This window comes from Melopsittacus undulatus, chromosome 11 (genome assembly GCF_012275295.1).
Source record: "Melopsittacus undulatus isolate bMelUnd1 chromosome 11, bMelUnd1.mat.Z, whole genome shotgun sequence".
Taxonomy (NCBI): Eukaryota; Metazoa; Chordata; class Aves; order Psittaciformes; family Psittaculidae; genus Melopsittacus; species Melopsittacus undulatus.
This window is the reverse complement of record NC_047537.1, coordinates 21,600,902-21,626,942: the sequence shown is the minus strand read 5'-3', so window position 1 is coordinate 21,626,942 and position 26,041 is coordinate 21,600,902. Positions and strand designations below refer to the sequence as shown.

General features: G+C 38.2%; 1 protein-coding gene across 1 annotated transcript in view; it reads right to left on the bottom strand.

Annotated features, from left to right (window-relative positions):
• The window catches only part of HELZ (helicase with zinc finger), an 84,994-nt gene that overhangs the window by 3,558 nt on the left and 55,395 nt on the right, over positions 1 to 26,041 (bottom strand). The window contains exons 18-30 of the mRNA XM_034067428.1: positions 25,233 to 25,378; positions 23,604 to 23,751; positions 20,543 to 20,726; positions 19,363 to 19,591; positions 15,423 to 15,627; positions 11,185 to 11,236; positions 10,221 to 10,414; positions 7,948 to 8,158; positions 7,383 to 7,459; positions 6,672 to 7,239; positions 6,067 to 6,307; positions 4,440 to 4,953; positions 1,406 to 1,658 (exon numbers count right to left, since the gene is read on the bottom strand). Of these exons, the coding sequence (XP_033923319.1) occupies positions 1,406 to 1,658; positions 4,440 to 4,953; positions 6,067 to 6,307; positions 6,672 to 7,239; positions 7,383 to 7,459; positions 7,948 to 8,158; positions 10,221 to 10,414; positions 11,185 to 11,236; positions 15,423 to 15,627; positions 19,363 to 19,591; positions 20,543 to 20,726; positions 23,604 to 23,751; positions 25,233 to 25,378 (3,022 nt within the window). The remainder of the gene's footprint in view (positions 1 to 1,405; positions 1,659 to 4,439; positions 4,954 to 6,066; positions 6,308 to 6,671; positions 7,240 to 7,382; positions 7,460 to 7,947; positions 8,159 to 10,220; positions 10,415 to 11,184; positions 11,237 to 15,422; positions 15,628 to 19,362; positions 19,592 to 20,542; positions 20,727 to 23,603; positions 23,752 to 25,232; positions 25,379 to 26,041) is intronic.

Below are 26,041 nucleotides of genomic sequence, written 5' to 3'. Positions count from 1 at the left end.
TTAGGATTAACTATTTGTCAGCAAACAGACAGATATGGTGCTTTTACAGACACATATTTCACATGTTCTCAACCTTTACATTAAAGCAAGGAGATGGGGTATCATCTGATCCCAACATAATCTTGTTAGGGCTCCTGAGCAACTATCAGATAACCAGAGAGTCTAAAGAGCAACTGCAGAGATGGGTGTCACTGTTGATGACATGTATCATGCATTCAGTAACTTGATTATCAGTGAAAATACAGACTGAAGGAGGTGCCTTGTTGAAGCTTTGAGCTTAGCCCAAAAGATGCTGCCCTAAACATGGTTTTGTAAAATAACATTTGCACACTTTGGTAATGAAAACACACATGAGGAACTTCACTCTTGTGTGCTGCTGCTGATAGAAACAGCATCTTTTCATTCGTTCTACAATGCATGTTTCTACTTCACAATTACTACACTATGAAAGTCCAAGATGTATCAGGTTTATGAAATTTGACCCAAAGCAACTAGACCATTAAGGACAATAAACCCAGCTTATAATGATTTTTACACATTATTCAGTGGTTTTAATATTCACACCAAAGATTGCTCTTTTTTATTATTATTTTTTAATTATCACTGAAGTTCCTCAAAGCAGAATCCTGGAGAGGAAACTGCACTATGCTGGTAATTTTGTTTCTCACAAACATCAAAAATGTAGAGAACAGATGAATAGCTGCACTGCTCCAACTCTCTACTTGCAGGTTTTTTTCATCACTGAAAAGTTAATTTAGTTTCCTTCTGCTAAATCAATCAGCACCACTACTGCCAGCAGGGAAGCCAGGTTCCTGTGTGATTCCTCCATGGTGAGAGTTTAAAATTCATCATTACTTTGATGAAGTACCAGAATTTACTAGAAAATACAATGAGATAACTAATTCAGTTTATGTTGTTTCTCCTCCAGACTGTAATATCAACAAGAAACATCATTTATTCTGGAAACAAACAATCTATCTTGCAAATGAAGCCCACCGGTTACCTTGGCTTCACTTAGCAACAACTGGGTGGCACTTGAAACCACTGTAAGAGAACATGTGGGTTTACTGTCATTTTTGTAAGAGGGCAAGAATCTGTGTTGTAGATGAACACTCGACGGTATTCTTTAGACATCAGCAATGTACTGGAGTATAAACAAGACAGCAACTGAAAACAGGATTACTCTGAGCATATCTTTAACTACTCAAACAAGGAATACTTCAAAAAAATCTGTGCTTAAGTTAGTCTTGGGATTTGAAGAGATGGCAGGAAAGATTCTGTGAAAAAGGAAAAACCCAACCAAACCAACAACCCTTCCATTCACACTTGCTTATTCCAGCCTAAACAGTTTATACTTGATAGAGCAGAGAGAGAAGCAGAAAAGCAAAGATAAGTCTGTACCTACCTAACAACTCCCGGGCTGGAACTGCTCTGTTGGCTCCGTTGCATGGAATGTTTGGGTATGGGGCAGATGAGGAGGAGTTTACCCACAACTCAGGTGATGAATAGTTGAAAGATGACTGGTTACTGTGGTCCTGAAGCTCTTTACACTGACCAAGACTGTCTTGAGGAGTGCTTAATTCTTCAGAACAAGCCTGGACTGAACTAGAGGAAATTCTTCTTTGGTACAATGGCCTGCCTGGTCCTCTTGGTTCATACTGCAAACAAGAAAACAACAAAAAAAGGCCTTTTGCTCCTTTTATTCAACTGTGTGTACCAAATACTGGTTTTCCATCCAGTTTTTCCACTGCAATGTCTTGTTAAAAACAAAACAAAACAAAACCACCTTCTCTGCATTTAGAAAGAAAAAAATCTAATACATTTCAAGTTCCATGTTGTATATTGCAGCCACTGATAATGTATTTTAATCGCACAAAAGAGACATAGGATTTTAAAGGAAGTGCAAAAAGTGTCAACTGAGATTCCTTAATTCTTATCAACCTTTACATCTCGCACTCCTACGTGGGAGATAGATCTCAGTGTGAGGAGGAAGATACCCAGCATTTAACCAGAAGCAAATGAAGCACAAAAACAGAGAGAGCAAGAGAGAACGTTCAATTACAGTGTAGAGAGGAATGAAATGGAGCTTGGTTTCCAAAGGACAAATGAGTGACTTGTACACCAGGATATGGGGAAGCACCATACATTTGTATGCTGGATTTTGTGTATGTACACACAAAGCAAATGCTCTGGAGAAGTATGTGCCCTCGGGAGAAATAATGCAGAGAATCTTATCTGAAACCACAGAGCTTACTTGTTTCCATAAACCCTGTAGATCATGCAGATGAAAATGCCAGGAGCTCCATCTATCAACCTGTTGGCTTCAAGAGTTCAGATTTAAGGACTCTAAATTCTCAAGATTCAAAGAAAATCTGTTGTATTATAGTTTATTTTTGGGAAGAAACAGAGTATTTGCTCCCTTCTGCACTGTACTAACAAGAGCACAAATAACAAAGTCATCGTAGTAAATCTATACTTAGTAAAGGAAAAAAGTAAACATCCTAATGAAATGTCCTAAAAAAATTAGCTAACTAAACATCAAATCACTAACTTGCAATGCCCCAACATTGTTATTCTATCTTCCACAAAAAATAAGGCAGGGAAAAAAGAGTGCATGAAAGAAAACTGTAATATGCCATTATAGCTGCCACACTATCATGATATATGAAGGGAACAGCACTTTGATATGCTGTCACTCTTCTCTCAAGTATATCCAACAACAACAAAAGTCCACACGTTACTGTCTGAATCACACCCAGCAGGTGTATGTCTTATTGAGTTTAAGGGGCAATTTGGAAAGAGTCAGGAAGTTATCAAAGTTCTGGATACTTGCAAGTACAGGACCACACATTGTAACTTACGTATTCCCTTTGATATGCAGTTCAAATCTGGTTTGATAAACACATGCAAGAGCTTTTAAGTATCAAGTTTTATGAACAGTGATTAAGAAAACTCTTTAGTAAAGATACCAAAGGTCACAACATCTCTCCTGACACCTGCCTTATATGAGGGGTTTCTGTTAAAAATACAGCATTGTGCATTCAGACTGTGTATTCAACCCTACCTACCAGCTGAACTAGCAGTCCTGGAAACTTTACAAGCAACTCTCTGTCTTGAAACATTTTTACTGGGCTTGGCATTTCTGTCACATGCTTTGAAAGGAAGAAGAAATAAGACCAAAACCGAATTTGTACTAATTACATAAAGGCTCACTCTATTTGCCTTCAGATAGCAGGAGCTGTCACAAACTCTACAGGCATATTTATTAGTTTATTTCTGCTGAAAAGCCATTGTTCTCTTGTTCGGCTGTACTGACAGCATTAACTGTTGTCACACAGAGTTAGATTTTATACAAGGTAGTATGGCTTAATGGACCGAGACACAGACTTCTCTGGGTCTACAACAGAAATCTGGAAAACGCACTGGAATTAAGTTTTAGTTATTTTGGTCGGGCACAGAAATGAAGTATTTTCTATTTTCACAAGTCAAAAGGCAATTAAATATGTGGGATAGTGATAAGCAGGGATACCCCCACAGCTCCTGTAAGAACCTTGACAGAAATGTATCACAGAACAAGCCACTTAACTTGATGTATCAATATTGGATTACAAGCAGTCAGTGCAAGATTCTCTGAGAATATCAATTCTGGCATTCCTGGAATACAACCTGGCTTCCAGCATACTCCATGTCTACATGTCACACACTCCTTGGCACTCCAGATTCCAACAGAGATCAAAACTGTTCAGAACATGACCTGTCCTAGTTTTATGTGCTTGCATAGTCTGCATCCTGTAACACACATCCTTAAAAGTCCAGAACAAAAAAGATCGAGACGGGTAGAGCCAGCTGTGATGTGGCAGGGTTTGTGCTAGACCTGGATTCAGGAAGCACATCTGCATCTCTGCACTGATTTCCAACACTCTGAGCCCCCAAATACATAGGATGGCTTTGCACAGAATTAGCTCAGCGTAGGTGGGATTTATTAAATCGGGTTTTGTGCCATGCTGAAACAACTGTATTGTTCTGGCCTCAAGCTCTTATGAAAAGTAAGTCAAACACAGTTTAATACTGAGTAACTGGCTGGCTTATAAAGCTGACTTTCCAGAGAGCCATTTCATGAGTTTTCACTCAGGTGGGATGTGGTTAATTTGCACTGCAGATAAAGGACATGCAGCTAATATAGCACTGATTGCAAGAAAACTCTGAGTAACGTTCAAAAGGCCAAGACCTCCCATTCAGCAGCAAACACATTTTACCTGCAGTGATGAGAACCACGAATACGCACAGGGTGAATAGAGAAGACACAGAGAAAATTTCTACCTCAGAAATTCCCAGTGTGAGCTTTTAATGCGTGCAATATTTTTCATTCATGACCACTTGAACATATAATTTGATATTAAAATGATACACCAACTGCAGCTACAGACAAAAATGCCTACCTCTTCTAAGCTGTGGAGCGAAGAAGCAGATACTGCTCGAGATGCGAGTGGATGAAATGGCTCCTGACCGACTGCATGCTGATGATTCTGTATCTGTATAAAAGGGTTTTGTTGCGACCTGTGGGGCAATGGAGGTATACCATAATGAAAGCCCTGCCCCATAAGGTGATTCTGCTGTAGGTTAGCATAAGTCCACGATCCATCAGGTTGCAGGTATTTCAAGGGAGATGGGGTTATATGTTCAGATGGCATTGAGAAAGGGGGATTGTATATTTGGGGTAAATGCTGCTGAAATGCTGGGTTATTGGGTATTTCAATGTCTCTGTTGTTTTCAGTGAAGTTAGGGAAGTGACCGCTGTGGTTAGAGTTGCAGGAAGGAGAAGGGAGTGCTGGTGGGCTTCTGGGCTGAACTTGTCGGTATTGCAACAGTCTTGACTGAGGGGGTGGCATTTCAGTTAAGTCCCGACTTTCACTTTGATCACGGTGTGACAGTTCTCTGAGCAAATCCTGGAATCTGTATTGACAGAACAAACGTATCAAGAAAAAGAACAGATGTTTTGCTGAAATCCCACTCTTTCTGAGGTGGAGAAAACCCAAAAGCACAAAACACTGAATTTAAATATACTCATTTTTGCACTTACTGACCCTAACTTCAAAGACTTAGGCTGAGGAATCAGAAATTAGGCACAGGAGGATTAACTGGATGAAATACCTACCTCATCTCAAAGTTTCAATAATTCTTGAGATTTCCTTTTCAGTCAGAAGAATCATTTTTTGTTATCTCTTAAGAGGCAACTAAGGATTCCCTGCTTTACTATAGTAAAAGACTTCACATCTTAACCCTTTAAAAGGCAAAACCCAGAACAATCAGGGATTCCCCTCACTTGGGCAACAGACTTCCAAACTTCTTCAAAAGGTCAAGAATATTCAATTCAGCACTTCACAGAGTCAGGTAAGAGAACATTCAGATGCTTTACTATAATAAATCAGATGGAAAATAAAGCATAGTGGGAGATGACAGTAAACAGAGGCAATTTAAAAATCCAGCCTTTACAATACACATGACTAAAGCTGATGACCACTGGAACCATTTTTCTGTTTATGTTCAACAGCTTCCCTTCTTGCCCCCTAATGCTTCATCTCAAAGATAAGCATTATTTTTACATCTGTTTTTAAAAGCAAAGGCTTTTTGAAGAGGAAGAAAAGATTAGGTTTTACTGGGGAGCAGTGTCTGTGGAAGGGTTGGATTGTTTCTTTTTTAGCATATAAATCTGAGGCTAATTCAATTTGAAGAATTGGCAACTTTAATAGGCCTTAACTACACTCAGACACCTCTCTTATAAACACAAGGTTGTTACTCTCTATCCATTCATTATGCCATAAATACAGCCCTGAAAAGCTCCACAGAAGTATTTTTTCCACTACAGCTTTACTACCCAATATGCTAACAGAACAACACATAACACACAATAAAACCATAGTTGTAAGTCAGCCTGTCAGCTACTTTAACCTTCATAATACCAGCAGCAAAAAGCAATACTTTTACGTGTCTTGCACTTATCACAGTGTTACAGCAGTGCCCACTGCTCAATTTTATACAAGCTCTGATGACTCAGTAAACAAATACCTTGAATATGTTGCCTCTGTTTCATCTTCTGTATTACTGGCAAGTTTCCAGTTTGCCCTAACTTGCTGCTGTTGATGCAATCCAATTGGCTGCTGAGGAAGATGTGGTAGATGAGGATGGTGATGGTGTTGATATGGAATAGTGCCTTGACTGAGATAGGCATTATGTTCATTCCATTGCTGTAACCTGGCTTGTTGTTGCTGCCTTATTGTTTCCAAAGCTACATTTCCATGCATACGATCTATAAAAATAGTTTTAAAAACAAAAATTTTATCTACTGCCCCCTTTTAAAGATCTTTATGTCAAAAAAAAAGAATACTTTTTATACAGTATATTCCAGGGCCTATTATATACTAACTGCATTGCAGCGTATAACCTGGTTATTTAAATCATATGGAAAATCATATAAACATGGATCTTCTAATAAAGTGCTGAATATTCAAACATGCCTCAAGCAGCAAATTATGCTCAATGACATTACTTATGGAAACTAACCCAACAATGACCCAATTCAAAGCAATATGCCTGAAAAGGTAAATACCTCCTTCATTTTCACTTCAATGTAGTTATAATTGCACACTCTGAATTTAAATAAAGACACCTACCTAAAGTGTCCCCTAAGGGCATTCCTGATGGATTCTCTTCAATGAAGTTGTTCAAGTGGGTTGGCAGAACAGGGTTGTGCTGGGCAATAGGCCTCAAAGGATTACTGACTTCTTGTAACATAGGTGGGGGGTGTTGTTCTGAAATCACAGCATCTACAGCAGGAGAATGTGGTCGGTGGGGAATGGGATTATTAAAAAAAGACTGGCTGGGGCCTGCCTGGTAAGCAGGGGAAAGCTGCGAAGGTTGTGGAGGCTGCTGGTTCAAATGATTATGCTGCTGAACTACCTGGCTTTGCTGGGGTGGCATTTGGTTTTGTTGTTCAGGCAAATGGTTTTGTTGTTGACTTAAAAGGTTTTGCTGTTGCTGCAGAGGGTATGGCTGCCTTGGGATCTGTGCCAGGTGCTGGAAGTGGCGATTGGGAACTGCGTACTGTGAGTGGGGTGGGGTGAGATGGAGGTTCAGCTGCCTGGGGTTAAGGTTCTCTTTGCGATGAAATTTAGCATTAGGATAACCAACACTGGAACGGGACTCGGGGCTTCTGTTTTGAGAATTTGCTTCTAAGTCAACCTAGAAAACAGAATGAAAGCCCTTGAAAAGTCACATTAACAAAATCAAACAAAAACATGTCAGTAATGAAGAAATTCATTAAAAATAGAGAGTACTAAAACCCAAGCAAACCAACCCCACAACCCCAAATAAGACAAACTCACCTGCTTGGATTCGACAGGTTTCTTCTCAGGTGTTCGAATTTTAGTGATTTCAGGTCCTACAGTGTTTTCACTTTTACCTAAGCATATTCAAGACATTCATTAGATTCAATGGAAAATTGATTATTTTGTGTTGCTTTTTTTTCCCCAGACACAGGGAAATTTAGACTTATTTGTACAGCATTTACAGCATCATAAACTTTTAATACAATTTACACAAATAACACTTTCGCTTTAATCTCTGTGGTTTGTTCATTAATCATCACTAAGTAGTTCTTTCAGCTTAATTGTAAACAACATCAGCAGTAGTTACTACTGGACTGCAAAACAGAGACAAATCAATTATACCCTCAACACCACCCCCCAAATTTGATTACTTCCTCTTCTGAGTCTCACAGTATCTTAGTTATTCTATTTGCAATGACAAATCACAGGTTATTTACCTAATTCTGTAGATTCCTCAATGTCACTTGAAAGACATTTTAAAAAGCCCTTTCCACAATACCTCATTTAAAGCACAGACTCCCCCAAACCAAAACCAATTTGCAATGCAATTTCAACAACTAACCGTTTCGATTTTGTTCATGTTGCTCCTTGTCTTGATGCTGAAGCTGTTGCTGTTGTCCTATATTAACTGGTGAATGATGTCCCAGGCCATAAGGTATAGGAGACCCACGCCCATGTGCCTGTAACAGGTTCATATTATATGCCATAGCTGCTTGATGAGTAATGAGTCGAGGGTCAACTGCAAACCTACCCTGATACCCCGTCCATGGTACCTACATCATTAAAAGAACAAGAAAAAAATGCCATCTGTTAAGGTATGCTACATGAAATAAGGCAACAAGCACACTGATATTAGGTCAGTTTTCCACATATCAGGTGACCTGACACACTAATGTAACCACAAAAGTACAGATGGTGTGGAAAGGGAGAGCACTTAGGGCAGGCCTAGCAGCAAAAGGGCAAAAAGCAAAGATTCTCAAAGACTATCCTGGGCAAAACATTGTGTATCAACACTCACTCTTGTTTCTGCACCCACAGACACTTAGTGAAGTTAACAGGACTACTGGTAGCATCAAGAGACTGTTAAGAATGACGCAGCCACTCCAAAGGGTCTATGCTATGTGACACATGTATTGAAGATCACCTTCCTAAATACTTGAAGTAAAATTCGCCTCCTGAAAGCATGTAAAATAGTCAAGATTTTTTAGAGTTTAAAAGTTATTCCTAAAAGAAATGCAAAAGAAGACAGTACTGGATCAAATTAATTCAATCTCACCCTGTGGGGAATTTATTAAAAGGAGGAAAACACATGAATAAGAGGAGAGTGCAAGGAAAGCAATCATCAACACTCAGGCTGAAAAAGCATCCTTTACTCATGACAGCAGACAACCTCCTCAGGTTTTTACCTTGGGTATGGAAACTGCCTTAAACAAAGCAAAGAGATCATTTTATCTCACATCAACAAACACATTTTCACTTCAGTCCCTACTTGTTTTAAGTGTAACAACTTCCATGCAATTCTTCTTTGAAAATTAGTTTTGCCCTTGAAATGTGCACTTTGAACTTTAGCTTTAGGCTACTGCTGCATCTGTACAATCTCACATCATCTCCAAGAAGCTTCTGTTCAACAGTAACTATCTCATTAGTACCTCGGTCTTGCCACTTCATTATTTAAAAACCCATCCTCAGGGAAGGTGAGCTCAAAATACTTTTTAATATATTTCTTTTGATTAGAAATACATTAAAAAATATATTAACCTTGGAACAATAAGACAGAGCTTTCTAAATTACCTTGGTTTGATATTAATAAAATGTGAGCAAGCATGACAAAGGTACAGCTGCTAGCCTTCTCATTGCATTTAGATTTATCCATCAAATGCAGACTTCTAATAAGCTAGAAAAAAGGGAAATCCCTTGACCTAGCAAAGAAAATATATAACTGCCAATGACCTGAGACACGCAACTGAAACTTGAGAACCTACAGCAAGCCCCCTATACGGCCTCCATAACCTGAATTATAATAGAGGACTCGTAATTATTAATAAAACAAATTAACCATATGCCAACATTTAGTACTGTCTGCATGTGTGGGTTCCATGTTCTTCCCACGGGCTTCAGGAGTTGTGTACGACACACACATAATACTCCACAATATTCCTTCTGCAGCCTTTGCTCTGGGATTCTGGGATTCCTCCCCATTTTCCTCCTAGAATATGTGTGAAGGTTAGAAATAAAGCAGAGGCTGCTTCTTTAACGTGTAAAAATTTTAGTGGGATAGTTCTATTTGTAATGAAAAATTCCATATGTAAAGGCAGCCTAAAAGACCTGATTAGGGATCTTCACTATGAGGTTCTGGAAGTGGAAACATCCCACTATGCTTATTTTTCTTATCACTTCAGACACCTTGCACTGCAGACATCCAAAGCTGGTAATTTAAACTGTATGAAGCCAATAAAGAGAAACAAGTTCCATCTGAATCACCAGTGTCTCTCCAACAATTAAGAACTGAACTAAGCAATTAATGATTGCTTAGATGCAGGTATCTCAAGTCAGATGAGACAGATTCGACCGGTGTGCCTAAGCCCAGAGCAGAGAAAACACACCAAATTATATGGACAAGAAATGGCTTTTAGGCTGCCTGGAGTTGTTTGTGGAAGAGATGTTTTTAAGCCCTCATTATCTGATCATCCTCTGCATAGTCACTCCTAAAGCCAAGCTAAGCCCACATATTTGTGGGCTGAAGAAACCTGCAAAATATTCATCAAGTGATTTTGCCATTCATTTTCATACATACAATAAATGAGGGGGGAAAAAAAACAGGAACTGAATTCTTACAGGCAAAGGCACAGACATGACCATATTTCCTCCATAAACAGCAGGTACATATAGAATACTTGTCCCAGTGTGTGGATCTATCCTTTGAACAGGACTTGGAGATTTCCCCAGATTGGGGTGAGGTCCCAGAGGAGGAGGGGGAGGAGTATATGCTCGGATAGGATTTCCGATTAGAACAGAAGGATTGGGCTGAACTGAAAAGGAAGAAAGAAAATACAAATATATATACATACAAAAACAGAACATGAAGAAGACTATTTCTTTCTTCTCTCATCCTAATAGCATCTATCTTTATAAACCATGTGTACAACTCTAGCAGCACAGGTCTAGTACATCGAAAGAAAGCATTAATCAATTCCTGTATCCCATTTCAAAAACTTGAAGAGTCAGAAAATACCAGCTGAAATACAGAGAAACAGGTATCTGGTAACTGCATCAATGAAAGAATACCCCATTAAATACACTAACAGAGTAGCTGTTAAACACTGCATCAAGAACTAGAACCATCCTCCTTTAAACTAATACTTTTTCCAATTAATAACAAGGTTATTAAGCTGTTACATGCTACACTGCAGAAGTATGATCAGTAATATCTGGATATATGACAGCACAATTTTAAGTTCAAAGTACTTCATAAAACAATGCATGCAATATAATGTCATAACTCCTCTAGTGCAAATAAACTTGGTACAGTATTTTACATGATGAATTTCAAACACAGCTATTCTTAAGAGGCCAACAACCACGCTGTGTTAAGGCTCTGAAGTCAGCGTGCACAACACCTATAAAGGGACAGCCTCTGAAATGCCTAATGTCTAGTTAACAGTCCATAACCTGTTTCCCAAACGCACTGAAGTAGTAAAAGGCTTTCAAAGAGAGAAAAGACTAGATACACAATTTATGTCACATAACTATCAACTTCACTGAACCCAAATCAACTCCTTCAGTAACAGCAGATTCTTACCAATTCCATCAGGTGGGAAATGGTCATTCTGGTTGTGATGATGGACCTTGCCCTTTAAAGGGAAAAAAAACAATAATAGTAATGCTTTGCATTCTTACATAAACCAAAGCTTTTTATTTCAAGTGAACATTATAATTAAGTACAAAATAGAGTTGGAAATATTAGCCCAACATTTTAGTCTTACACATTTGACTCTCCAGCAGTTCCATCACCTGACTGTGAATTCACAGTGTCAGACTTTAAATCTCACTAACTCAATCAACCAGTGGGTCAGCCACTACTAGTCCTTCTGCAAGGACTGTTTTCAGATGCATACAGAAGTTACAGCAAGCTGCTTTAGAGCTTCCTATCTCACCATTTTACTTCCTGCTGTCTCACTTATTTTAGGAGCAGCACCCAGTACTAATATAACCCTCAGTATTCCTCTTTCATGGCAGCTCTTACTGGAAGCATAATCCATTTTCTTCTCCAAGGAGACAAAGGAGCTGCCACCAGTTTTACTCACCCAGCCTCAACAGACATTGCCTCCCTACCCTTCATGTATTTGCTTCTGAACTTCAGGCCCACAGTGACTGCTCCCTCAAAAGAACATATAGTAGAGTCCTTAGAAATGTAAGCTGGAAAACTGAGTTATCCCTCCTATATATCTGTGACTTTACATCAACTATTTAGTTAACATTCATAAACCGTGAGCACATATTCAAATGCGGTATGCTCTTAAGTCTTTTGAAGGATAGGAAGAATTTGTTTAATCTGGACTTAAGTACATTCATAAATGTAAAATAAATCTAAAAACCCTTTGACACTGCAAAACTTTTCTTGCTCAGGAGATAAGTCTAGGCAGTGTTCCAGCAGTCTGAGCAAATTAGTCAGGGTACAAAGACAGGTTGTTTGACAATGTTGACTCATGCGTAAACCAGATGAAAGATCTGGTCTCTGAATTTTCCTCTCCTGTTAAAAATGAATTATTGAAAACTAAAATAATAATTGCTTTTTCATTGCGGTACTTAAACAAAAGAAACCTGCTTATTCACTAAAGAGAGCAAGGGTCTAAAAATGTAGGGGAGCTACAAGTCTTAATCACTTTTGGTTAGTACAAGGCATTTCTTGATCTGTTCTGCTGTCAGTTAGCATCAAGCTGTATGTCTAACAAATCTCCATTCTACCTACCACACTTGTATTTCATGGATGCCATGTTTTTAAAACTGAAACAGCAAATAATTACATGAATTCTTAAGAACAGCTGTCCTGTTGAACAGGAGCTTCAGCATGTAACAGTATCAGATTGGTAAATATAAGTCAACTGGGGTCATCTGTAAATTGGGGAAGGTGCTGGCTTCCTTTTGTCTTTTATTTGCATAGTTTTGATGACTTAATGACTCTTTAGAAATCTATTATTAACTTAACCATTATAATTTCTCAAAGATTCCCACAGCAAGGTTCATTTCCCCACCCATCTACAAAATACCCAAACCTACACTTTAACTGATGGCAACTGAGAGCACTGGAGCACTCTCCAAACTCAGATACACTGAGCTTCCCCTAAAACCTTGTTCCACCTTCAGAGCTTAAAAATCCACATTACATGGAGGCTCTTAAGGCACACTCAGACCAAGATTTAGGTGACTTTCAGGCAGTCAACAGCCCTGTCAATCCTAGGACCCCTCTCTAGTCAACAGGAGATGAGACTATTCTCCAGAGACTTAATCAGACCTGTGGTCCTCACTGAGTGTTATAAAATGTTTAGGATGGTGCTTCATCCTGATTAAGTGCCTGAATTCAGACCAGAAAGCTGGAGCAGAGATAGTGCTGTAAAATTCAGTGCACACTAACTGCCCTGCGGGAAGCTCCGAGTTCAGAAAACTTGGTTTCCACAACATCACCTTTAATAAAGGCTGTGACTATCCAGCTGCTTCTCCTTCCACACTTCCTCCATCCCCAGCCAAGCCACACTAACACAGGTAAAGGCAGATGCCCTGACAGACAGGGCTGCCACAAGGCACAGCAGCCCACAGGTACCCAGCTCCACATCAGCCGTGTCCTCAGAGACAGGATTGAAAGTTTCTTTATTTAAAAAGTGAATAGCAAAGAGGCTCTTCATGTCCTTACATTAAAGGGGGGAGATTTAGATTAGAAATTAGGAAGCTTTTCCCTGTGAGGGTGCTGAGGCACTGGCACAGGGTGCCCAGAGAAGCTGTGGCTGCCCCATCCCTGGCAGTGTTCAAGGCCAGGCTGGACACAGGGGCTTGGAGCAAGTTGCTCTGGTGGAAGGTATCCCTACCCGTGGCGGGGGTTTGCAATTGGATGAGCTTTAAGGTCACTCAGTTGAACCAGTTGGACCAGTTCAACTGGTCCAACCCAAACCAGGCTGTGATTCTATGATTCTACATAAATCCAAGAGTAATTTTGATGAGTAATGTGCCGTTTTGACAAAATCCCTTCCACTGCAGAGATGTCCATGCACCACAAAGCACTGCACTGGGTGGGGGCTGTTGCCATTTTTTCACTAGGAAATACACTAGCACTAGGTTTTAATTTTTCAGCTTTTAATGTTAAATATTGTACCTGGAAGGTCTAAAATAAGCAAAGCTAACCATCTGCTTTTAGAACTTGAGCAAAGGGAAATGTATTGCTTATCACAGCCATTTTCTGTGTATAAAATATTGAGCATTACCTGCTTGCTTTACTTCTGTTACTGCACATGCTAGCTGAAAATTGTATTCAGAGGGAAGGGATTTTATAATTACTATATAGATGGTTAAAGCACTTAAGATTGTAGACTGAAAATATAGGGCTGGCAGTTTGAAACTGTCTCTTTTGACTTCTTCTGCTCACGTTCTTAGTTTACTAACAAACCAGAAGAAAAAGAAACAGAGCAGTCTATTCACAAGCCTCTCACTTCCCCCTTTATTTTTAATGTACTATACCTGTATTTTCAAATACTTTTCTTTCATTTAGGAATCAAGAAATACAAATACTGATGCTTTATTATTAAAGAAAATGCACTCAAAGCTGAAGCACTCATGAAAAATGGGAGTGCAGCACTGGCTTTTTCAAGACAATTCTTTAATTTACCATTTTCTGTAAGCCTACTGTTTTGACACATGACTGGATGCTTTAGAAATCTGGTGTTTGTTTCAGAAAGAAATGCATCTTGATGAAGAAAACCAAATGTTCTCACTTACAAACTCTCTTCTGGGAAAGACTGCCAAAGGGAAAGCTTTCATTTTTGTACTGTTTAAGCTCAAAATGCTGTTGTAAAAATGTCACTTAAATGATACAGCCTGCAACAAAAATGCAGAGCTGTGGAAAATACACAGGTTCCTTCCTTCTTGTGCAACAGAATGCATCACAAGGCTGACACCCTGCATTTTAGTTGCACTTCTAAACCAAAATTAACTGAATTGTAACTCAAATGATTTTGAGCCTAACTACAAAGAACCATTAAAATAGAATTAATTACCAATATATCAACCCCAAAAAAGCTCCAACATGTAGTTGTAGTTCTTCATCATCTTAAGGAAGCTATGTATTTTCATTGCTTCTTTACCTGCTTTTACAAAACCAGGTAATTTAATCTCTCTGCCTTCTTGATGCTAATGAAATCTGGTCTTCTGAAGGACGTTATCATGAGCTAATCTAGGCAATCCACTCTTTTAAAACATACATTTAATTAAATCCAATAATTATCTTACATAAGTCTCTAAATTTTAAATGTGATTTTTCTAGATTAAACCAAATTGCTTTTGGTTGTTAATTTGTTGTTTCCTTATACACCTTGCCACGGTCTGTATCAACCTATCGCTTGTCAGGGTACAGGCAGAGCGCAAGCTGTGTGAGATAGAGATTGTTTCTCATTCAGATAGAGACTGGTTCTTCTTCAGAGGATTTCATTTGACTTCTCTAAACACTGAGGCCAAGATCCACAGCTGAAGTTTGTCAGGGTCATTACAACAGTCAATGAACATGCCAGAGTGAACCCAAGGGATACGTTTTAGTAAGAAACCAGGCTTGGACAACCCCAAGCTATATTGCTAAATACTGTGTTGTAAATGCAAGCCTTGAGCTTTCACTTGAAAACGCTGAGGATCCCCCTGGGGTAAGCATTCATATGGGATTGTATTGATGCCAACTTAAAACAAACAGCTTGTTCCATAAACCTTTTCTATCATTTCTCAAAAGGCATTTCCACATTCACTTCCACTTTCGGACAAAATTCATCGTCAATAAAACCTTACCTTTGGTGGTGACTGCTGCTGTTTGGTGGTATTGGCTGAATGCTGATGCCGAAGAGCTCGCGGGATAAACTCAGGAGCCAGTGGGTTCAACACATAAGTTTTCTTTAACTCCAAAGCTTCCAGCTGAGCTTTGATCTGTTCAAATGTGATACCGTGGAGACTTTCATTCTCGTGACATAGGGCAATAAACCTTTCCCAAAATTTCCTATGGAAACAATTTTTAGAAACAATAAAAAGGAGTAAGACTCGATGGCAGTTGTGAAAATTGAAACAGATTTAATGTAACTGTGTGGCATTTTCATTTCTCATGTATACTCATTTTATACACCAAGCAACCTGATCCATGCATCTGAACCCCACAGCATTATGCAAAGCTCCCCAGTCATTTTAAAATGGACATTTGGATCTGGACATGCATATCAGATCGCAGCACTGGGTGTGTATCACATATACGCTTAATAGCATGGGCAGGTCTAACTTGGAATTTTCTCCTCAAAAACCAAAGGCAGAAAACATGATGCTTAAAATTCTGGAAAGCGTGTGATTTATGGAATCTATTAAGGCTCAAAGAGTCACGGGGATTATACAGATTCTCATTCCCAGAAATGCCAGAAAGATTCTATGAATTTAGGTAGGCCATTCAACTCCAATGTCACAAATACCAAAGTTGAGATATACTCTGAAAACTACTGTTGTAAAGCACTTCAGAGTCATGTAAAGATTAATGTATCAGGAGTTCTCAGAGGGTCTGTGAAATCCTCTGGTGGAAAACAAATAAAAACCTCAAATTTTATATATAGAAGACATTTCAAACCAGAAATTCAACCACCAAATGACACATGGTTATCTCTATGTCTGTATCCAACTTCTTGGAGGGTGGAGTGTTTTTTAAACCAGGTAATAAAAGAACATTCCTACCTGCCTCCTTCTGCTTTCTCATGACATTCTATTGCTTATAAAAGTCTTTAGATTTTTAACATCCACAGCAGGATTTATACAAAAACTTCATACTTATAATGCTTTTGATTTTTTTAACATCACAGAAACCTTGTGAGTGAAGTTACTTAAGCCTAAAAGACATTTAAATAGGGTCTGAAGATGTTACTTAAGAAAACCAAAACAAACCAAAGCCCCCCAAAACACCTAATTTCTTCCCAAAAAAATCACCAATAATAAAAGTTACTGAAAAAAAGTATTCAAAAGAAAATTATCTTCAAGTTGTGCTTGACCATAACTCATCCTGGTTGACCCTTCAATCATAAGGCCTGATCTATAAGCAAGCACTGTTATTTCCCACAAGCTGTAAAATGAGAGATGGCTGCACACTGATTTTAACAGCAGTGTCATATTTTGTTAAGTAGCTGGCTTTGTGGGACATAATAATTGTCTTTCTTGCAAGAATACTATAATGTTCCTGATGTATTTAAGAATTCAAAACAGTTTTCCCTAAAAGCCCATCTTCTGTCACAATTGTATAGACACGAGAAGTGATGTTTTAAAATGTAGGATGCGAGATGGCTCTTTTCTGCATCATGCTGTAAGGCAAATCTATCTTGCAAGGTTTTAAGTGAGGATTAAAAACCAAACTGAAATACTTCACTGGGATGCTTTAATGATGGAACTCCCTCTGATTAATCAATCCAGTCACCAAACCTACTGCCAAGAACCACAAATCCACTGAGACCCATCCACTTTTGCTTAAAATGCCCTAAGCAGTCTCTCTACACATGGAGCACTTGTACTGGGGTGTAAGAACAGAGAATAAAATGCTGCTGCTTCTGCCTTACAGTGTGCTCTGGAGTTTAAAGGGAGTGTCTGCCACAACAGCCCTGTCTAGTCTCATTGTAACACACAGAAATGTAATGATTACCCTGGGCATACTTCACAAAGCTCTCTACAACTATCATTACAGAGTCTTGACTCATTTTGACAGGTATTAGAATATTTATAAAATTCAAGTACTCTCTAAACTTTTTTGAGGTCTGCTTTTCCTAACGAAATGTCACTTCCTGCAGACTTCTCTCCTCCTGTTGTACCAAAAAAGAACCATCTCTGTAGCAGCACGCCGGAGCCCCTCCAGCACTATTTTCAAAGAGTGAATGTTCAATTATTCAGTGAAATAAGACAATGGTGTATTAAAGGGAAAGCTTGAGATACATCTTAATAAAGCTCCAGTGCTCCTTGTTTCTTAATTATCTTTTTGTTTCATAATTTGGAACAGCTATACATATATAAACAGCTGCTGGCCTTCAAAAGGCAAACCCAGTCCCTAAGTGCTAACACTGTAACATATGTACCATGCTGATAGCCTAATGCTTTCATTTAATAAGTTTTTGCACGCCCTATTTTGGGTATTTTGAAGGAGCCATACTTGGAGAAATTGCTGAGCCCCCACATTTGAAATCCGGGTCCCCTTTGGTATCTAAATTAAAACCTCAACACTCAGGCTTATGTGAAAATTCAAGATATTATCTTCCTCACTGGGATTTATAGAGACAAGACATTCTCCAACGAAAGCTGTAATTAGACAAATAGCTGGAGAGCCAGTAATGGTCCTAGGTGCTAACTGAATTAACTAGGGATTAACTAACTCTCTGACTTAGGCAACACTGCACATCCTGAACCCCAGTGTCAGCAAGAGAAGTAAAATTTATCAACTGAGAGTAATCTCTGAGGAAGCAGTAAGAGAAATCTCAGCCAGCATAGCATGGCAACCTCTACAGCTAAGTTATGCATCTCTGCAGAGAAAGCCAATGAACTAGAGACTGCACCAGCAGACTGTAACAGATGCTCATCATTTGTGGATCAAGTGTTTGGGAGGCACAGAGCTTTCTCATCAGTTAGTTACATAAACCATGTCTAAAAAAACCCAAGCAGGTAATGGGAAAAGTGAAATAAAACCACAGCCATTATTTCTCTTTCAATAAGAGGTTAGTAGTCATTTAAAGATCACTTTATTAATGTATGGATACTCTTGACGTGTTCCTAACAGAGAAGAGATTAAATTCAGGTTATGGTTCATAAATGCAGTAAACAAAGGTTTGGTTTTCATTTGGGGTTTTTCAATTCTAATATTTGAAAACCACATCCATTTTCAATACAGTAGAAGAACACTGCTCAGGAAAGTGGAACACAACATAGATGTAACAACTGCCTAATACGTATTTTTAGCTTTATTTTAATAATGTAGTCAGTGCAGTGTTTCCTCTCTTCGAGAAATAAGCCTCAGGGTTTATCTCTAATCATCTCAAAATTTCAGCTCTTCCATCGAACAGGAAACCTTTGAAAAACAAGAACTTGGTATCCTTAACATCAGTGTTGACATCTCTTAACATTTTTCACATTTCTTCATTTAGGGCTGTAAAAAGCAGATTCATTCAAATCTCAATGAGGTTTTTCCTGTGTCATAAAGACATGAAAATGTAACCAGCAGTTTTCAAGTCTTCTACCTTCATATGGCTGCCATGATATTCAGTCTTAAAATACTACATTACATCTAGTTTTTAACTCTATATATTAATTTTATTTATATATAAGATTGTAATAGGTATTGCAAAACAGAAAAAATGAAGCATTTTCAATTGTTACTGCCAAATAAAAATTCAAGGAACTACAAATATGTTAAAGGCAGTTTATCAATGAGCAAGTGATAGGTCTCTCCCATTTCTTCTCTGTAGGCTCTTACACATGGTGACACTATGACAATGGATAAGAAGGTAAGGTCAGAACATAATAAGAACAAAATAAAACCTATAAAAAAGCCAGACTTGGCCACCCATAGAGGGTATTAGATGGAATGCAGTTATTTTGAGGGTTTAAATACACAGTGTCTTATTTGGCACCTGAAAGAACATCCATCATTTTACCAAATCCATCAACCATAACAAACACATTTTCCAGTATCCTTATCCCTGATGAACTAAGGAGCATGTATAAGTACCTGCATCTTCCAATGGAACATAAAGCAATAGGATCTCCCACCACAGCTACTAAGGATTGTGCTCTTGTAATGGCAGTGTTGAGAAGTTTGTAATTGGACAGAAAACCATAATCCAAGTCTTCTGTTGAATCCTCCAGTAACTGCTCTTTCCTTTTAATTGGTGTTTGCTTATGTTTGCATGTATGCCGTGTTCGTACTGTGCTGAGAAACAAGACTCTGAACTGTTTTCCTAAAATGAAGCAAAAAACAAATACCTGAGATAACAGCAGCTATTTCAGCTAGTAACGCAATCAGAGCACTGCACTCACCAGCCACACTTCACACCTAGATACTCGGAAGAACTGATAGCTACCCTTCACATGAAGAGCTTTATGCAAGAATAATAAGATTTAAAAATTTTAGAAGATGCACTATAAATAGCATATTCTATTACCAGAATTCTTCCCCTTCAAAAATCTTATTTTTCATCTTAATATTAATCACTCCAGAACTTTCTGAAATGCTGATTATCTTTACAATGTCCCCAGTCAAACAATTGTAACTCTTAGACATATTTATTCTACCTGAAAAAAAAGTTCTGGATGCTCTTGTTTCATATTTAAGAATTTCTCAACCCTATGGATATCTACCATGAAACAACAGAGCACCCAACAGTAACTCGCTGCCACTCAGTCACTTGATTATCTGCCTTTGTTTAGTACTGACTAAAAGTGCAACCTAGCAACTGGCTATGCCTACACAAAATTCTTGTTATCCATGTGATTCCAGGAACAAATACCAGAATATGTGGACCTCTTTTTACAGTCACAAATGTAAAAGAAAATCAGTAAAACATTTTGAGCTTTTCACTATTTTATTTGGAGCTGTTTTTCCCACTGGGATAAAAGTTTTCACATTTTTCACCCAATCCATTTATTTTTTTTACATAAGCTTGAACTTAAGTTTTGAAGAACAATAATTCTCACATCCAGGTGTTTATTGCTTTGGTATTCAGTGTTGGAATAACATCTAATCAGCACACTTGCCAGTTTCATTTTGATACATTGGGGTTTATGGGCTATATCACAGCTCTCCTTTTGTTCTGATCCTTTCAAGAGGATTTCAGTACATCTTACTTAGCTTCACCAGTCACATTTCTCACTTCTTTAGTTTATCTTTGAGATACACAACTATTACTTACCCTGAACGTTTAGCACTCTCTCCACACTGACATCAGACAGTCTTTTTTTCCGTAGTTCAGCCCGAATCCTGAACACTTGATCAGCGTAAGGTGTTACGACACCTATACTGCCATCATCCAACTTGCCCCAGGCAACAGGCCATTTTCTTCTTAATTCTTCAACACGCTCCACTACTTCAAACACCTTAAAAGAAAGACAGAATTAAAAGCATGCTCCACTGAAGATTGTTCTTCGACATGGCAAGATAATATGAATTTTAAAGCTCTAGAACATGACACAGTGTTACACAGCCTTCCTGAACAAGCAGTAATATTGCATCTTAATGATACTCTGAAATATTATGTATTAAAACAATGTATTTACTATATAGTGCCCCTTTCTAATCTTGAAGTAAGTTTGACCACAAAAATGTCACCTTTAAAGTACAAGCTGGGAAATGATATTATTTTCAGGCTTATGTTTTTCTGAAGAAAATGGCCAAGTGCAGTAGGACATTTCTTATCATACTTTACCTGATTTCCAGAAGTAAATATACTGCCTAAGTAGAGTTTATTTTTATACTGGATTTTATATATGGTATATCAGAGCTTGTTAACTCTAAAAAGCAAGTACATATACCAGAGCACAATCGTTTCCCATTCCAAAGGATACCATCAGGAATTTCAGATTATTCATCAACTTCTAATTCCTCTCGATTAAATACTATTAAGTGTGCTACCTGGGGAGACTAATGAGTAATAAAACCTGAAAACCACCTCCTGTGAGGGGAGAAGCTCCAAGTAACCTCCTGCCAAAAAGCACCAGGCATAGCAGCTTCTGTTTAAACACACTGAACAGAGATACTGCACTATGGAAGGTAGTTGTGAACAACTTGATGGATGGGTTGTGGCTCCTGTTTTAATTTATTTATCGATTTTACATTTTTTAAACATTACTGTGTCATTCAAAAAAATCTCAATCTAAGTCAATAAATATTTATCCAGTTATCTAAAGCAGAACTGATGAATGCAGTTTTCCTATAGCATTCTATGATTACAAATGCAAGCTCAGCCTCTTAATGAATGCAAGGCAGAGAATCTTCCCCACAAGAACCTCATGTATTCTTAACTTTCTTCTCTTCCTGAGTCACCCAGTTATCTGGGGGCATTAAAAGGATATTTAATGCTCTTAGCTTTTACATTATCTCTTCTTCAAATTAGCAAGCAGGAATTCTAAGGACTTTTATGACATTTCAAGAACATGGAAAGTGACGTAAATCACAATGGGTATACACAATAATTTAAAACACAGTTCTTAACTGCTTAAAGTCTCTTTATTCATGCTGACTTCTTGGCATCTAAGATCTGACTGTATGACACAGGTTCTCATGTATATAGCCTTAAAAAATTAATGGAAACTGGAACAGTTTATTCAAAACTCACGAATTAAAAGAATATCAGGAGCAAACAAACAAAGCAAAGAAAGCTCTCTTAATGCTTTAAAAGTCTAAGAGCTTATTTTGAACCATTTCAGATTCTCAAAGGGCAGTGAAATATGTGACCGATTTTGAGCAAGCCCTGGCTATAGCTTTTTGCAACACAAATTCTCACATTTAAAAGCTAGTTCTACTAACAAAGGATATGGGAATAAACTTTGATATCTATAAAAAACGTAGCACACATATAATTATCTCTTGCAGGTATTTTGGCAAGCTTCCCTGTAAGCCTACAGCCTCTGGCTATGTATTCAGAAATAACACCATATAGGGAAATTACAGAATTAAGACCAAAAAGGGAAAGCATATTTTCCAGGTTAATACTTAATAGAGACACCAATGAACCATAAGATGCCCCAATACAAATGCCCAATACAAGAGTCAAACGGCAAAAATCTCTCTCATCATCTGAATTTCAGCTTTTCATGTTGGTGTTTAAGCAGCTGTTGTCCTTCATTCCTGCCTGTAGCTATTAATGACTCACAACTTTCAGGCAGTTACTTGGCCACTGAAGATATTTTTAGGGTTTTCCCAACTTTTGTTTAAATGGCAAAGCAATCCAAGCAGATTAATCAAAGTAGTCAGGTGCCTTCAGGTTTTTTTCACTCATGTGTCCACAAGTCATTGGAGCTTCTTGTTTAAGTGGATATTTTAATACATCAAAGAATGCATAACAAGTGCAGCATAACAACAAAAAGGTTTCAGACTGTGCATCAGATGAACTGCACCATGATCAACAAGGGGAAACTCAGACAGCTCTGCAGTGCTTCATAACAAACACTGCTGCTAAACTGCAACCTAACTCCTGTAATAATTCCTCCCCAGTTTAAGAATATTAGTGGTATTTCTTGGGTTTTCTTTAAATGTCAAGGATATTTCTTAAGATATCCTTTTGGTGGGGGAAAAAAGGAACTGAGACAATCCTCCCCTAACTTGAGGTGACTGGAAAAAGGCATCTTCCACTACAACAAGTATTACCAAGTCAGGGTGGGGAGAGTTGAGGTGCATGTGTTTTGTTTCTTATGGGATTTTGTGGGGTTTGTTGGGTTTAATTCAAGGGCAGGGATGAGAATGTAAGTAATTTTTGAAGAATACATATACATTCATGTGAAACAAACATACTGAGAGTAAGTTCTCACCTAAAAAAAACAAATCCTATTTGCACATGATCGGTTAGACACTGATCCTAAATATATTAAAGCAAATATGAAATGTTACTCCAGAGGACTCTGAGTGGGAACATTTCTACAACAAAGAAATCTAAGTTTCACTTCAAATTGCAGTTACTCTCAGTTGCTAAGATACATCCACCAGAATGTCACAAGAAATTATGAGGAAAGACATGCTGAAGAATGAGCCTGAGAGAACTGTATGCAGCTTACAATTTGCAAAGAAAAAGAAGATAAATTAGTGGAAATATTTACTACAATTGCAATGTTCACTCCTTCATGTTTAGCATGCTGCATGTTCCCCTCTCCTAGGAGAGGACAATTTACGTCTTCCACCTACACTGAGCATAGACCAATATATCTGGGAGGAGCAGGGCTTTAAGAAAACAATAATGAATAAAGACAAAGAAGAGTTACCTCTGCGTTGTTGTAAAAAGCTGTACTATTTTTTTCTTGCACATCTTCTCCACGTGCTGTGAAGAAAGTCAAAGGGTAGAAATCTTTGTGGGCCGGCTGCTTTCCACTTGCCATCAATTTGCCTTCATAGAAAAGTTCAGATGTATAACTGCAACGAGACAAAACAGAATAAAATGTGGAGTCTACATATGAGCTCACTAATAAAAGATGCACATCTCACTGATAAATATACACAATCACATACACCTGAAGAATATACCACTGTTCTGTGGGTTGAGTTGCGTAACAATTTCTTCTGCAAGTTAATTCTTAGTTATGAGTTCTCATGAAACCATAAAACAGTCTTTCTACAAGGAAAGTCTTCTCCAATAGAAAAAATAGTGCAGTCTGAACTAATGGCTTGCTCTTTCCTTTATTTCTCTTGGTCTCTTTACTTAGGTAGGTATGATTAATGAGTCCAACATGAACCATCTTCCTACATTTGCCAGGGTAAATTTCACTTTATTAAAAAGTAGAGTTGAGAATCAACTAAATGCACCACCATTGGAGTATTTAGCAGGCTCCACCTCACACAGCAACACTTTCAAGTGGAACTAGGCACACTGGCCTTCCACTAGGCACCTGAATAGCCCCAGTGGTATTTCTGCAATCGGTGTTCCCACAGTGGATCTTTCTAGGAACTCACTGTCTGAAGTCCAACTGCTGAAGCAAATTTTCATAAGGTAAACTTCATGGAAGTGATCTCTAACTAAAAGCTGAAACAATCCCCTCTCCTTTTCAGATCCTCTCTCATTTTGAACTTACAGTTTCAAGAAATGTGTAAAATATTTAGCACCACTCAGTCCATAACGACAAAGTCCATAAAATTAAGACAGATCAAGCTGTGTGACCAAATATGTTACACTCGCTTCTGATTCCCTAGAGCACTTAAATGCTTCTGCTTTGAACACAGTCATAACCTAATTAGCATGACTGGACATCAACATAACATTCCTCAGTATACATTTGAGCCAGTATTTCAACTTTACCATTTTTCCCCATGATTGCACATATTCTTTCCAGCACGGCTCATGGATGAGCTCATTACACTAGCAGCCATTAGTTTACCATAGCATAAAAATGCAAACCCACTGATTAATGTGTCTTGAAAGAAGTAATAAAAGAAGACAATAGGATAGAAACATGCCCAAAATTTGACCTATTTTTTCTGTTCATGGCTGTACATCCTTACAGTGCACATAGCTTACCATTCCAAGATAATCCATCCCAGTAACTCTACAATTCTAGACCAGTTCAAAGATAAACAGACCCTATACATCATACTATTTAACAGTTACATGGGGGAAGTTAGCTGTTCTTTGGTTTAGCATGCATGTCTTGCAGCCAAAGCATCCCCACCTGAATGAGGGGTCTGTAATACAACTGATTGAACCCCTGGCGTCTGTTCTAGGAGACTGAATTTCAACCTAGTTACAAAAATTACTCTAGTAATTAATTTTGAAACAACTTCGATTACATTACAGAAACATTTAATGCTGCTCTCTTTATTCAGCTCTGCTGGGCTCAGGAGTTGCTTTGTTCACTCACAGTCAAAGGAACACATGATACAGTGAAAAAGTTCACACCTACTTGATGATAGCTTCATGGGAGCGATAGTTCTCACACAGCAAGATCCTGCATGGAAATTCTGCAGGGTAGTGCTCATAGAGCCGATCAAGCAATGAGACATGAAGGTTTCTCTCCCTGGCAAATTCACTGTAGACAAAAGGACTGAGCTGTAATAGACACACACATACAAAGAAAATGTAACTAAATACGTGGACTTGGAATTTCATGCTCCCAACACGCCTATTTTGCACCAAAAAAAGAAAGCTTACTTTAACTGCACATTCATAGTTGGAAGACATAAACCAAGGCTAGGTACACCACAGTAACGTAAATGCACACGTTAGCTTCAGTTTCCTATTTCTTACTTGTTCAAATCCTTACCAGTTTACGATGCTTCTAGTAAAAAAAGGTTGCCTGAATCATAATACATGTTCTCTGTGTTCTACAATTCTTGCAAATATCAACAGGAAATAGCAGTCATAAAGAGCAGGAGAAACTGACTGTAATAATAACTGTCCTCATATCTTTATGGAAGTAATGTCCCTTGGATTTTCCTTGGCTTCCCCATCTATTACATGGCTGGTAAAACATGCATCTCCCTCTCTAAAATGAAATTCTACTTGCATGCAGATCAGTGGCTGAATGGGCCCAGGTCTGTTCTATCACAGATTTCCTACATAACCTTGGACAACTCACTTTTTGCCTTAGTTCCCTTACTGTAAAATGAAGACAACAGCGTATTCTCACCTTGCAGAAATACTGTGAGTCTGTTACACACCACAGAAATTTAGAGCAGATTAACTTAAATATATAAATAGAAATAGAAATGC